This window comes from Cyprinus carpio, chromosome A12 (assembly GCF_018340385.1).
Source record: "Cyprinus carpio isolate SPL01 chromosome A12, ASM1834038v1, whole genome shotgun sequence".
NCBI lineage: Eukaryota > Metazoa > Chordata > Actinopteri > Cypriniformes > Cyprinidae > Cyprinus > Cyprinus carpio.
The window spans coordinates 16,925,012-16,940,253 of record NC_056583.1 but is presented as its reverse complement, the minus strand read 5'-3'; the positions used below and the strand labels follow the sequence as shown (position 1 = coordinate 16,940,253).

The window sequence follows — 15,242 nt, the reverse complement described above, 5'->3', positions numbered from 1 at the left end:
AGTAGACATGTATCTAAAGTGCTGCATACAAAAGAATAACTGACCATAATTCATGCTACGCTTCAAGTATATAGCTTTATTGCACATGATGACCTGAGATCTGAATGTAATGCATCTTGGTGTCAATATTTTGTGTATTGTTGCATATAACAATTAAAATAATATCACTGTTAAAGGGATAGTTCACCCGAAAATTTAAATGGCATCATTATTTATTAACTCTCATGTTGTTCTAAACCTGCATGTCTTTCTGTGTAATGCAAAAGAAGATATTATGATTTTTTCTTTTTTTTTGGCCATGCATGGAATGAAAATCAGTGTTGTTTAGGACCCCATTGACTTTCATTGTATGCACAAAAACTATATTAGTCTAAATTTTTTTGTTTCACAGAAGACAAAATCAAACAGGTTTTGAACAAAAGGAGAGTAAACGATGACGACAGAATTTTCATTTTTTGGGTGAACTATCCCTCGGCAGTGTCTAGTGAAAAGTCAGTGCTTTTTCTTCCCTCTAAAGGCTCTTTTTTTTTTTTTTTTCATTGGAAAGGAAGGAAGAGAAATCATGTCGTTTTCCTCTTCTCACAGAGTGTTTGTTTTTCTCCAGCCAAACTCTCTGCTCAAACCTCTGCCACATTCTTGTCCAAGTCTCATTACTCTACAAATATACGAATCAAGAAGAGAGACAGATAGATCAGATTATAAGTGAAACATATAGACAGAGATAAACGGATATATCAAGAGAGGAAGAGAGCCGTGGAATTGTGGGTTGGTAAAGTTCCTCTCACCCGTGGGATGCGGTGTACACACGGCTAATCGTCCAACAGTGTGTGTTTTTGTGTATGTGTGTGTGCTTTTGGAGCTCGTTCTTAATGGCAACATCAATTTGCGGTCCCACAACTAAGAGAAATATTTATCTTTGCGCTCATGCACAGGGGAAAAAGAAACCAGAGGCCATAATGTGTTTTACAGTGTGTTGGCCGCAGGAATATTACATTAAACGGAGTTTGGTTTAACAGCTTTTATTCCGTGTTTTCAGTGGCACAGGAAGACATTATGGAACGGTTTTATGCAGTCGGTCAGCCAACCCTCCTGTTTATTGATTTTGTGGAAATTCTTTTATGTACCTGCTCTGTTTTTCCCTTTATATTTCTTTTGAATTCATTTGTATTTACTTCACATTCATTAGAATGAGTGTTAACTTATGTGGACGCAACGATCGGAGTCAATGGATAGTGAAGCCTGTGACCCTCGAATAGGAGACCTTGACTCTGAATATCTCGCTTTCAAGAAAGCAGTTACATTTCGGCTCACAGACATCTGAAAAAAAATGCCAGTCAAATGCCAGTTTTATATTTTAACTATTGTGCATAGATAATTTTTTCTACTTCTGTTTATTTATATATCATTGGGCGTAGAATATAGAGCGCTGACAGGATTGTTTAATTTGCGCCTGGCCCCCTTCATGCCAACGGTCTCATCAATCATCTGAAGTGATGTATGAGCGAGCGTGTCTGCACGTGTGTGTATTGCATTGTTGCCATTGTGGCTGTGTCTCATTCATTTGTTTAAAGGCCCCTTTCGCCCTGGACAGAGACAGATAGCGGTGCTTAATTTTCTTTACACAAGATTTCCACTCACGGGTGGGCGGCAGCGTGTCTCAGGCTCAGCGACCGGCCACAGTTATGATGGTTATTAATATCTCTATTCGCTCTTTTAATCTGGCCTATCTGTCACATGCGCTGTGACTGCTCCATCTAATCTGAGTATCCTTCAATCTGTCCCCACTCTGATTGGAAATTAATGAAGGCAAGAGACGCGTGTTTAAGTGTCTCTGTCTTTCTTGTTCTCTGTAAACGCAGATGTAGTCCGTTCCTCTGTTCCTTGAGCATCACGCTGACTCTTTGAGAGCTGCACCTGTGTAGCATAATCCAGTCATGAGTGCGTTGTTTACTCACAATTGTTTGGCATGTTTGAAAGCGTAGCTTTGATCCATGCAAAGATTTTTCACTTCACTTTTTTTTTTACTCTCTTCCTCTTCAGACTGCTAATGTGGTTTCTACTTACAGTGGAGAACGTTTTTGCTGGTGGAAGGGAGGGTGGGATTTTTGTTTTGTTCATTGTTTTTTTTTTTTTTGACCCTTGGGATGTGAATATGACAGTGACCACAGACAGGCTTTTCAGACGCCATGTATGGGATGTTTATCTAAGTGTGAGCGTGTAAATGGTTGTACATCTGTGACAGATGAAATGTGTTTGTACGCGAGCAACTGAATATTGCATGCACTGATCGGGCCTAGTCTGATACTGCATGCTGGGATTTGCAAAATATTTAAGACAGCATGTTGGCGAGAAGGAGATGTAGTCTGAGATCCCCAGACATCAGAAATCAGGGTTAAAACTAGATTTTTACATGAGCTAGGTGGTTGCTATGGTTTTTGGACTGCTTTATTTATTTATTATTATTTTTATTTTTTTATGAGATCCTGATATGTACCCCCTAAATTCCCTATCACATAAATTTCTATTGAAGCAACTAATTTTCCCCTTGAAAATTAGCCAAACAGCAGCAAATACAACAACATCTTAACATAGCCTGTTTCTTTTCTTATCCTCCTACAGAGCAAGTGGGACAGGAGATCCTCACCAACCTGCACAGCGATCGCGAGAAGATCCAGAGATCCCGCGACCGGGTGAGTTTACACCCACAAACACACTCCTTAGACGATCCTCAGGAGGCAACACTCATCTAGAACAAACACGTACACGCTTTTCTCACTAAGCAATTACACAGGCTTACAAATACTTGACTTGATCAGATCTTGGCTCTTTGGGATGGCACAAAGTGCCTTAGATCAGACACTTGACAAGAGAACAGGAGCGCACTCAAGTGCAGGCAGTTAACACCAGCTCGCACCTCTCACGCATTAGCATAGCGGGCCTTCTGGAATGATTGATTGAATGTACAGAATACAGAATGTTTGACACAGAGCACAGCACCAGTAAGATGCCTTTGTAGTTGTCCCATCTCATGCAGTGAGATCACGCATGATGCAAGACTGTCTAAACGGGCATAGCTGGACAACACAAACTCCTCTGGACAGAAAAAGCATTTGTTCTCCATTCTGCCGGCTGCTATAACTCTGCAAGTCTTTCCGCTACATGTGTGATTATGCTGGACGGATGTCACGGAAGGGATTGTTAATTACAGACTGGTGTAGACTACATTACACAAGATACTTTTTATGAAATATATATTTACAGTGGACTCAAAAATTATTTGGACACTTAAACTACATTTAAAAATGTATGTATTAAGAATGAATATATTAAGAATGCTACTAAATTACGCTCTTTTTCACAGAACTAACTTAAGGTAAAGGTAACCTTTAAGTAGATGTAGATATAGGTGCCCTAGAAGAACTGTATTTCTATATTTTTATAATTTATAAACTAATAGGATTCTTTTTGTGGCTTTTTTTTATGGTCTGCTTGTGCAATTTTTTTTTAATACAGTAAATGCCACTTTTATATTTTGTATCTTATTCAATGGCATTCATATATTTTTAGGAATAACTTAAGTGTCCAAATGTGTCCATTATATCTAATATGTGTAGAACATCTACGTATAAATTAAATCTATCTGTAATTTCTCATATTAATTTCTCATATTATTCTCATATTTCTCTTATTAATTTTCTGAATCGCAATTCTCTTTGACCTCAATACATATATATGTGTGTGTGTGTGTGTGTGTGTGTATATATATATGTGTGTGTGTGTGTGTGTGTGAGAGAGAGAGAGAGATTTTAATGTAAAATCACATATATATATGTGATTTTAATGTAATTTTATATATACATATTTATTATTATTATTATAAAATATGTATTTGTAATTTGTAAAAAAATTGTATTGGAAAAATCTTTTTTTACCCAGCCGTATCAATATCCTTCAGAGCAATATAGACATAAGTATGCCATGCTAAGATTGAAAGGTGTTGATATAGAGGACTGTTTGTGAGCTTTTTTGAGTGTCACTCCTCCTACCAGATATCAAATGTCTTTCTTTCTACATCCTCATCCCTTTTTAACTCCCCCCCTCCTTATTTCAACCTTTATTTGTTACTTTATACTCTGCATGTATAATCGTTTTTACCTTTCCATATCTCAGTCTATCCCTCCTATTTTGTTTGTCCCTGCCGTGTCCACTGTCATAGTCTTATTTCTCTCTCTTTTTCTCACCCTCTCTTTCTCTCTAAAAGACCAGTATAGAGAGCTCAGTCAGGGGCCTCTCTGATGGCTTCTTATGAAGGATGCTTAAAGATCACAACATGGCAGTTGGGCAGGCAGCTCATTTCAAAGGAAATAAAACATTTCCTTTCAAAGGTCTGCTGTCTATGGAGAATAGCTCTACTTCCCCGGAGCCCTGACTGGCCCTCACACTTTAAAGACATTTTGCCAGGCAGAAGAAATGGAGAGGAGAAAAGAAAAGAAAACATGATAAGAAGACATTAGATGGAAAGAGCAATAAACTGCTTTTTGAGCGAAGGAAACAGCACATGAAAGAGTTTTTGGAGTGTCTCTTAACAATCAGTTCACTCAGTCTCTTTCAAACAGACACACACAAACACTAAGAGAGATGTAGTGCCTTGCAAGCAGCACTATTACTATTGCTCATCCTCAGTGTATATGAACAGGCCTCTAACTCTAATTTATACAAATATCTTATTCTTCACCAACATGGAAAATGCCTATAGTTAAAGTACGTTTTAAATTCAAAGTTTAGTATCTCTGTTCTAGTTTTTAGCTTAAAGTGGTATTTCTGAATGTCAAGGTGGTTGGATGTCCAAGTTGGATGATTTGCATGATAAACATTAAAAGAGGTGGGGGAAAAAATCCCCCAGACTTTAGGTAGTTTTCTGTTCATAATTTGGTTTCTTTGTTCTGAAACAGAGATTAAATTGTTACAGCGTTGCATTTTGTTCTGCAATTTGATTCATGATATAATAATTCAAAAAGAGCCAAAATTTGTCACATGGAAACAAACTGACGCCTCATTGGTCAGAATGTTAGCCATTTATATTACAATGGATAGCTTAAAGCAGCATTTCCGAATGTCAAGATGGTTCTGACACTCTGATTTATTTTTATTTTTTTTGCATGGTAAACATTAAATCCCATAGAGTTCTGGTTGTATTCAGTTTTCATAGTCTGTTTTTCTTTGATCTCCCTGGCTTGGTTAGCTTTGACAAGTCAACGTTTCAAACAGACCCCAAAATTGTTTTTTTTTGTTTTTATAAAAGTCAAATGTGTGCAAACTGTGCCCTCATTGGTCAGAATTTTTCTGCATCAATTGTTCCTGTTTTTACTTATAGTGGCATTCTATATATCAATTTGAGAACAAAAGATTGCAATATAATAAGAATCACATTTTGATTATGAATACAGTGACCAATTTTCATAAAGTGTAAATATTTTGGCTTATAATGTCTTTTTAAATGGGTAATATTCCTGTTTCTGGTTATGCTATGATTGTTGTTCATTGTATTTTTTTTTATTTGGCTTTAGGTCTGCGTGACTGTTGCTCTTTTAACTCTTTTCAATGAAATTCAGTGATTGAATCGAGCTGCTGGGAATCATCTTACCAAGACCATTTACTGTACCTAGTCTATAATCAGACTCTGCTCTAGAGCTGCTGTACTGGTAATCTCTTTTGTTGTGGGTCTTGTTTTGGGTTCCTAATTCACAGAGAGCTCCACCATGTGTTTTTGTGCTGGCACAACTCTGACCTGAGAGAGAAAGAGAGAGGGATTTTGGGAAAAGCCGAGAGAGCTCTCATGGGACAGATCTATCATTGAGAGAGACATCAGGCAGCTCATGGGCTGTTGGTGGTGCCAGAACCCAAACCCGCCTAAAACCACATCTGTCCCTGAGCCTGCCCGCTAACACACACACACACACACACACACACACACACACACACACACACACACACACACACACACACACACACACACACACACACACACACACACACACACACACACACACACACACACACACACACACATACATACATACACATACATATGTCCCTGCTGACTGAGAGGACAGAGAAGGAGGCTTTCTCAAGGAGACCAGTGAGAATCATGGTTCTGACGGCTGCCAGAGCCTTGGCTTCACTTCCATAGCAATGTCAGCATTCCTAAACACACACACAAACACACACACATCTCCAAATGGATAGCCTTAACGTATGCCTCCCCCTACTTCAGCCATATATTGAATGTAAAACATGCACTACCAGTACTTTCAAAAACATTAAAAAAAATTCATTATTCCAAACTTTTGACCGGAAGTGTAAATAAACTTAAAAGAGAAAGAATGTGTAGCACTAGACATGAAAAGAAGTACAAACTGGATGAATGACAGTTCATTTTGTAGCTACAGACAAACTAAAGTTTATAAACATTTTAATTCTATTTTTATAGCACAAATTTAACATGACCTTCTCTCTTTTCTTTTTTCCTCTCTCTTCTTCTCCACAGCTGAGAGAGACAGACGCTAACTTGGGCAAGAGCTCTCGGATCCTGACCAGCATGCTGAGAAGGTAAGAGGAAGGTAGGGACCGTTTCTGACACCTCACTGTGGATGCCTTCCTATACCCATCCACTGCAGAAACACTAAAATGTACACACTTATTGTTATGCACTGCGATTGCACAGTATGAATATATGTGGTAATGCAGTAAAATCCAAATCCCCCGAACACCCCACTTCCTCTCAATACATTGTTGTATGTGGATGAACATATTGTAAAAGATCAGTTTTAGTCATTATTTGACTTCCATTGAATCTGCACATACACATTTTATATGATTATTATGTGGGAAAATGTGTGGAATTCTGGATTTAAAAATATAGCATTCACAGAGAAACTCCCATAGGCCTTAATAATTATGCTTTACACTTTTCAGTTGTGCACTCTCTTCAAAATCTATTTAAAAGTTCCAGATACTGTATCAATCTGTTTTATTTGTAGTTTACTGATAAGCATATTTGAAACTTTTTGAAATTTTCATATAGGTTTTTTAATTCACTAAATTATTATTATTATTATTATTATTAATTATTATTAATATTATTATGCTTTTATTATTTTTTTTATGTTGAACTTTCAAAACTATATAGTAAATCTACACTGCCATTCATAAGTCAGGGGTCTGTAGGATTTTTCACTTTTTTTTTTTTCTTTTTGTATAAATAAGTCTCTTAAGCACACCAAGGCTTTATTAATTTGATCAAACATACGGTAATATTGTTAAATGTTATTACAATATTAAACTATATATTTTAAAATGTAATTTATTCTTGTGATGGCAAAGCTGATTTTTTTTAGCTATGATTACACACATTAATGTCACATGATCCTTCAGAAAGCATCTTAATATACTATTAAAATACTATTTTTTTCAGCAGTATTTATCAATATAATTTAGTGAATCACGTATGTTCAGATTCAGAGTTCTGTCTTCTTCAGGCACAGATTTCATGTGGGCCTAGTCTTCATGCATTTGTTTTTTTATTTTTTCAACTCTTTTTCTCTTCTGCCCTAAAGCAGATCTAGTGTTCCTCCCACTATTCTGTCTCTATGTAGTATCAGCTTTAAACAGCAGAACTCATCATTCATATCAGCAGGCTGATGAGATATTGGCTTTTTTCCCTGTGTGGTAGATGTGAGATAACTGTAGCAATGCACAGCCGCTCTCTCTCTCTCTCTGTTCCACTTACTGTTGTTTTCTCCGCTAGCCTCATATCGCTCTCCTTCATTCACACACAATTCAGTTAAACGTCTGTCACATCTCTGTTTTATAAAGTGCCTATGCACCCTTTCCTGAACCGTGACGACAAGGTTTTGTTTCTTTTCTTTTTTTTTTGATTAAGAGTAATATGTAAATGACACCAGCTAAATTTAAAACCCCGGGGCCAGGAAGGAAGTGCCAATTGAAATAGATGCTTCAGTGGTCGTTGACAATCAGGACGTGTGCGGCGAGCGAGAGGGAGAGGAGGAGAGACACAGAGAGAGAAAGCAAGATGCCGGGGACGCACACTGTAAACAATATTTCTGCATATGTCTCCATTTTGTCAAGTCTCATTAGAGGGGCCGCGGCCGCCGGGTGTCACAGAAGCTGTCCAGAAATCATTCATCATCCTCCTTTCCTTCCCACCTCCTTCTGTCTCTCTCTTATTCCATCCCGCCCCGTCGCTAAGTAAATAACACGCACTTATTTCAATATTATCATATTAATGTTAAAGTTCAGCTGTCACCTAATGGGAAGACTAAATCAGACGTAGCATTTAAGCAATGTGGTGCTGCAATGAAGCCACCTCAAATCAGGATTTATGAGCTTTTTCCACGCACGCCGTCTCCCTTCGGCTCGCTGCCTTTCTGCATGAAGGCCCACCGCACCCCCGTTCTTCCTGTCTGCCTAGTAAAGGCCTTCCCTCTCTTCCTCTAGATCTCTCTTCCTAACTAGTTTTTGCCTTTCTGTTTGAAAAAGAGCAAACAAAGCCTTCCTTCATATTAAATTTGCATTGCAACTCAAAGCCGTTTGCACCAGAAAAGACAACAAATTTTACTTTTTTTTTTTCTGGTGTTTTTTTTTTTTTTTTTTGTCTTTCATAAATTTTCCTGCCTTTAATTTAATTGCATGCTTGCTTAATCTTTGGACGTTTGATTAATAGCTTAATATATTAGATATTACTGTTACTACACCACATATTACTTTTACTTTTATATTATTACAGTGTTTTATTAATATTTTTAATTAACTTTTATATTTTCAGTTTTAGTTTAGGTTTAGTTTAAGTTATTAAGTTATTACTGTTGTTTTAGTTATGTGCTTTTTTTATCAGTTTTTTTTCTGTTTCTATTTATTTATTTTTTATTTCTATTTAGCCTTAATGTATATTTATTTCAGATTTAGCTTTAGAAATTGTAGAAATTTAAGTTTTTCATCTAATGTTTATGTATTTTTTTCGGCTTTCATTTAATGTCAGTCATTTTTAATAGTTTTTCAATTTATATTTTGTTAGTAAGAACAGCACTGCCCCTGCGTATTAAATTTTGCTGTGTCCCAAGGCAAGATACCCTAAATTATGAGGATTGTTGCGGAAAGGTTTAATATTACTTTTCTGAGTGATCAGAGCTCAGACTTTTGCTTGGCTGATGATAAAACAACGAAAAAATGACATAGAGTTATACTGAAATATGTACCAGAATATCATAGAGACTACAGAGGACAGTCTTTTAACTTGGGCCAGAAAGTGTCCACCAAGCAACCACTTAGCAATCACCCTAAAATCATGTCTGAGTTATGTATGATATTATCTCCTTTCCTTTTTTATAGGTACTCAATTTGGTGCCTGATTGGAAATGAAAAATCATGAAAATATCTTAATATATAATATAAACAGAGGCTGACAATTTTCAAATTAAACATTTCCATTTCTTTGTTTTTAATTAGCAAGTTCACAACTTTACTTTACTAGCTTTGCATAATGTAACTAAGACAAGTAATAAATAAAATAAATGTGTGTGTGTGTGTGTGTGTGTGTGTGTGTGTGTGTGTGTGTATATATGTATATATATATATAAATCCTAAATATTTTATTAAGGGCAGGTTATCACAATAATGCGCTACTTTAAAAAAAAAAAAAATTAATTGGGCTTTGAAGAAAAGGAATAAGATCTTTCATGACAGCAACACGTTTTGTACAAGCAGCACTCATGTTCTTCATAAACTGTAAAAAAACTCCGCAGTGTCATTTCTCAGGGTCAAAGGGCTTTTAGATTTGTATTTTTCTCAAATGGCTGTACAGTATGATTTAATACTTTGCTTGCTCTGGGTACAGATGTGAGGGTAATACAAATGAAAGCGAGGTGAACTTGACTCCCTGCAGTGCTGCGTATCCTGATTATCTGCGTTGGCCTTTGTACGCACACTCACTTACTCCAGGTTGTGTTTGTCATGGTGAGGTTCACAGGCTCTCAGCTGTTAGTTGAGGACAGAGCATTAGCCCGCTGCGATAAATATTGTTATAAGATGGAGACAGAGAGACCCGCGCCGTACCAGATGTTTACCCTGAGTGGAGAGCACTGTGTGGGTGAGGACAACTCCAAATATGTGTACTCTGTGATACTTCCGCTCCGAGGACACTGTGTGCATTTTGAGCACAGCTCCTGTTTTCATCCCAGACTTTCCAGAGTTCAAACGATTCGGTTTATAATACACTGGTATCAAATAAGAGATGCGTATCCCAAAAGGTCTTTAACAGAGGGATTTAACAGTGACACATCTCTGATAGTCTGGTAATTCAGCCCTTAATCAAAGTAAACTCACATCATGACAGACAAAGCAGTTTTATTTTCTCAGTCCTCTCGTTCTCTCTCTCCCTAAGTACTAAGACTACTGAGCTGGGCCGTCTCATGCTCCAGCTCACACTAAATTATTAATGGTCAGCTTCAGAAACTCCCGAGGGCTTTAATTATATTGTCATGGTCATACTCATCTCATTAATTTTTAATGGCGATGCCTGCTTAAAGAAATCATAATATTATTAAAGAATAATCATACCAATTAAAACATTTGCCTTGATGACGGATTGTTTAATACACAAGTTACTGGACTCAATTGAGCCTTCAAAGCAGCCTGGGAGGAGTGCTGAGGCTGCGTGAGCAATGTGGCCTTGCATTTGAAGTTCTTAGAAATGCAAACTTACAATTGGAAGTAGTTTGGTAGATTTGTATGTATTAACAAGACTTGAAACTGAAAACAGGTCCTTTCTAGTGCTGACAGTTTCTGCACTGGGTCTGTACCTATATTGTTGTTTTAAAGGGATAGTTCACCCCAAAAAAAGAACATTCTCTTATTATTTACTTACCCTTATTTTGTTACAAACCTGTATGACTTCCTCTTGATATATTGAAGATACAATGTTTATACATACAATGAAATTCAAAGGGGTTCCAATGTTGTTTGGAGACCAACATTCTTTAAAATGTCTTCTTTTGTGCTCTACAGAAGAAAGAAAATCATACAGGTTTGGAATGACATGAGGTTAAATAAATGATGATTGAACACTCAAATATTTCCAGCATGGCAGGTAATTTTTGGGAAAGAAATGAGACAAAAACACGATTTCCAAGTTTAATCCAGTGAAATAATTTGTTAAATGATTGGATATTGTTGATTAAATCAGACGAACAAACTAAAGGCGCTCAGTATCTGTTGTCCTTCACATTGTTGTCTGATTGCAATGCATCTTGGGTGCATTTATACCAGGTTTTTAATGTGCAGTCATGTTTTAGTTCACACATACACACATTTAGTTCTGCTATCATTTGCTCCCCCTGATCCTTTCAAACCATAATGACTTTCTTTCTGTGGAATACAAAAGAAGATATTTTGAACAATGTTGATAACAAAGCAGTTTTTGTGAACAAAAAAACAAATATTATGTTCAACAGAAGAATCAAGTTTTATAGGTTTGAGACTATATGAAAGGGAGTAAATAATGACAGAATTTTAATTTTTAGGTGAGCTATCCCTTTAAAATCCACCTTAAGGCCAGGTCTAAAGAGATCCATCGTTTCACTTTAGAATAATATATTTTGTGCAGACTTTGTGAAAAGGCCTTTAACCTCAAAATGGCCGTGATGGTGTCCTTATGGCTTCAGAACTAGAGTATGGTTAAAGGCCTCCTGCAGATGTGGACGGAGATAGAGAGAGCTAGAGAGCAAGAGAGTAGGGGTAGTGTTGGGATCACTGCCCAGCGCAGAGTTCCTGCTCAGCCTTCCTTGCCTTCCACGGAGACCAGGGGCCTGATACTGCATGCAGGTGGTCGAGTCAGTCGCCAGGCAGATCAAAAAGTCAAACCCCTGGGTGGACCTCCCTTTGAAATGGGAATGGGGCAGACATATCAGACAGAAAACATAACCAAGCCCCGCACCGCAGAACAGCTCCATATTCATGGCCCAGCTTAGAGGAGCCAGGCCTCGATCTTCTGAAGAAGCCCACAGTACAGCTGGACACTGATTAAGACATCAGGTCCTCCGCGTCTCAGGGTGCGAACACTCACACTTACCTCAGGTATTGTGCGTTAATGCGCAAACAACAGGAGCGCCTAACATCCCCCCTCCCTTATGAAATATTCATATTCATAACGCATTACGTGTGAAGCAGAGTAGCTCCGACTTTGTACATCCTGAACAGCTGTAACACTTCTCTGTCACTAAGCGCTCTGATCCCAGCAGCGATTAGATCAGTAGACGTGGTATTGTGAGAGGTGAGCCACAGTGTCACCTCTCTCTCTTCCTTGATTTTCCTCTCCATCTCACTTTGTTTCGACGTTCCGATAGCAGACAAGAAAGCAGGGGAGGGAGGGCGACGGGAGAGCAAAAAAGAAAAAAAAACAGAATGTGGCTGTATTCTGGTGTTTGCCAGTCCCATTAAACAGACATTTGCAAACAATGTCAAGAGGGAGGAGATCAAAGCGTGAACCCCAGAAAAGCGGGAGCTCTGATGTCCTGAAGATCTCCAAATTTAGACTTCCACCGTATTGGCTCCCAGTTCCTCTCCCAGCTTAGAATATTAACGACATGCTATGTAGGTCATATAATTAATGTGATTCAGGAGCACCAGTGGGCTGTTGAGGGATGCAAATAGAAAGAGTCTTGGGGGCCCTCTTGAAGTCTTGTTATGAAGTTGAACAAAAAGATTTGATATTATTTTTAATTGGAGCTGAAAGATATAACAAATTATAGTTCAGTGTGTGTTTTCCCTCTTCTCGCTTGCCTTTTATTCTTTTATTTATTTGGCTTCTCCCTCGTTCTGCAAAGAGAGGGGAAAAGCCTCGTTAAGATGCTGGAGCCGAGGGAGCAGGGTGGAGAAGTGACGGGGGCACGGCTCTCTTTCTCCCACACATACACTCCCGTTCTTGCAAACAAACTCCTACAAGCAGTTTGGCGTATAGTTTTGCGCAAGTATAAAATTCTTTGACATCAAGGTCTGCTGTCAAAATCATAATGAAAGGCTGATATAGGCTGAAGGAAGAACAAAGATTGTTGAGAAGCAAAGTCATAATCTTACCGATTGTACAGGTGAGGTGTGTTTGCCTCTCCAGTCTAACCTTTATAAGAACTGCTGATATTCTTTTTTCTACTTTTAAAAGTCGTTTACACAAAGGATGATAACTATAATGATAACTATGAAGTTTCAATAATAATTCTAATTATGAGAATAGGGAAGTCCACATCACATCTATAATGATAATGACATTGTTATAATGAGACTTTGTTTGTTTGAAACAGATTTGGAAAAATAACATCATTTACTCACTGCAGTGAATGGGTGCCGTCAGGATGAGAATCCAAACAGCTGATTCAAACTTTTTCACTGGAGAAAGCAATATTATGGATAGAGGACTCACTCTACTTTTCACTTCACAAGATGTTAATTGATGCTGAGTTGTATAGATTACTTGTGGATTATTGTGATGTTTTAATCAGCTGTTTGAACTCTCATTCTGACGGCACCCATTAACTGCAGAAGTTCCACTGGTGAGCAAGTAATGTATTACTAAATTTCTTCAAATCTGTTCTGATTAAGACATAAACTCATTTAAATCTTCATCTGAATTTTTATTTTTGAGTGAATTGTTCCTTGAAATAGCTTGAGCATTTAAAGCAACAGATGACAACTGCAGTGTGTGTTTATAATAAACTAAATGTTATCATGCTTTGGTATGGGTGCTGCTAATATACTTATTGTAAGTTGTCTTTATAGTTACCATTCTTGGTGTGAACAGTCCCTTACAGTCACATGTTTAGTGCATCTGTTTTGCTGTTTTCCCTGTTGGCACTACTTTCCCAGCATTTCTCTGATTTCCTTTTCGAGCAGCTGTGGCGAACTCAATGTTCTACATTTGTCATCGGCTAGAGTGGTATGACTCACGCTGCCCCTGGAAACCATGTTTCACCACCATGAATGTTGGTTTGGCTGATGCTATGAGAATGCTACCTGTCTGAGTACCAGGTGTTCGGTGGTATAGTCATGTGGGGCTGCTTTTAGTGTTTTAGGCCTCTTAGTTCCAGTAAAGATTAATTCAAGACAATTCTGTGCTTCTAGTTTTTTGGCAACAGTTTGGGGAGATCCCGTTTCTGCTCCACATGACCATGCTCCATGTGCAAATTGATGTCCGTAAAGAAATAATTTACTGAGTGTGGTGTGGAAGAACTTGAATAGCTGCACAAGGCCCAGATTTGAACTCCACTGAACATTTTTGAGATTTATTGAAACTTCCAACCATACTGATGTTTTTGTCTTTAGTGGAATTTATTATTATTATGTATTTATAAAAAAAAAATTGCATACGGTTGTGGATAAAGGTTAGCAAAACCATGTTCAATTGCAATATGTTTGTATTATTAATAATTTACTTGTTCCATCCACTCAGATATGGAGAGCCAAAACTGAATTAACGTGAGGTGGCGTTGATATGTGTACATATGTGTGTCATGGAGCGTGGTGAAGCGCATCTGCAAGATTTACTACTGTAAATGAGTATCTTGTTTCTCGCCTGGTCACAGCTCTGGCTCAGGCCTTTTAGACGCTGTGGTGTTTGTACCCTTCAGGAATGCTGCGTGTCAGGTTATTTTGGACAGCAGATACTCTGAGCATCTTGTGTGTCACAACATTTCAGTTCAGGTGTCTGGAGTTAACATAGTCTTAGCTAGCCAAATGTCACTGTCGAATGTGTGTGTGTGTGTGTGTGTGTGTGTGTGTGTGTGTGTGTGTGTGTGTGTGTGTGTGTGTGTGTATAAATATAAAAATATATATGAATGCACTTTTCACAACTGACCTTTTCAAGACCTGTTTCCTTTTTTCTGTCAAACAACGTGACTGACCCTACATTTTATCCTGTGTTTAAGTGATATGAGTTTTTCGTTGCCTGAATCCGATATCTACCTAAATTAAATAATTAATTAAACTAATTAAATTTAATAATATCCATTATTCCAGTCTTCCAGTCCAATCAGTCTAAATTAATATGCTGATTCGGTGCTCAAATAACAAATATTACCAGTTTTGCTGTTTAATATTTGCATGGAAACCGTGATACGTCTTTTATTGTTTTTTTTGTTTAATGTTTTTTTAGAAGATGAAGATTTTTTTTAAATAGC

General features: G+C 37.6%; 1 protein-coding gene across 4 annotated transcripts in view; it reads left to right on the top strand.

The window, feature by feature from the left end:
* LOC109055493 (vesicle transport through interaction with t-SNAREs homolog 1A-like) overlaps nucleotides 1-15,242 on the top strand; it is a 119,490-nt gene that overhangs the window by 67,341 nt on the left and 36,907 nt on the right. For 2 of the 4 annotated variants that reach the window (XM_042767900.1, XM_042767899.1), the window contains 2 exons: nucleotides 2,620-2,690; nucleotides 6,548-6,609. In XM_042767900.1, coding sequence (XP_042623834.1) covers nucleotides 2,620-2,690; nucleotides 6,548-6,609 — 133 coding nt within the window. Of the gene's footprint in view, nucleotides 1-2,619; nucleotides 2,691-6,547; nucleotides 6,621-15,242 lie in introns of all 4 variants that reach the window. The other 2 variants (XM_042767902.1, XM_042767901.1) reach the window with 1 other exon arrangement.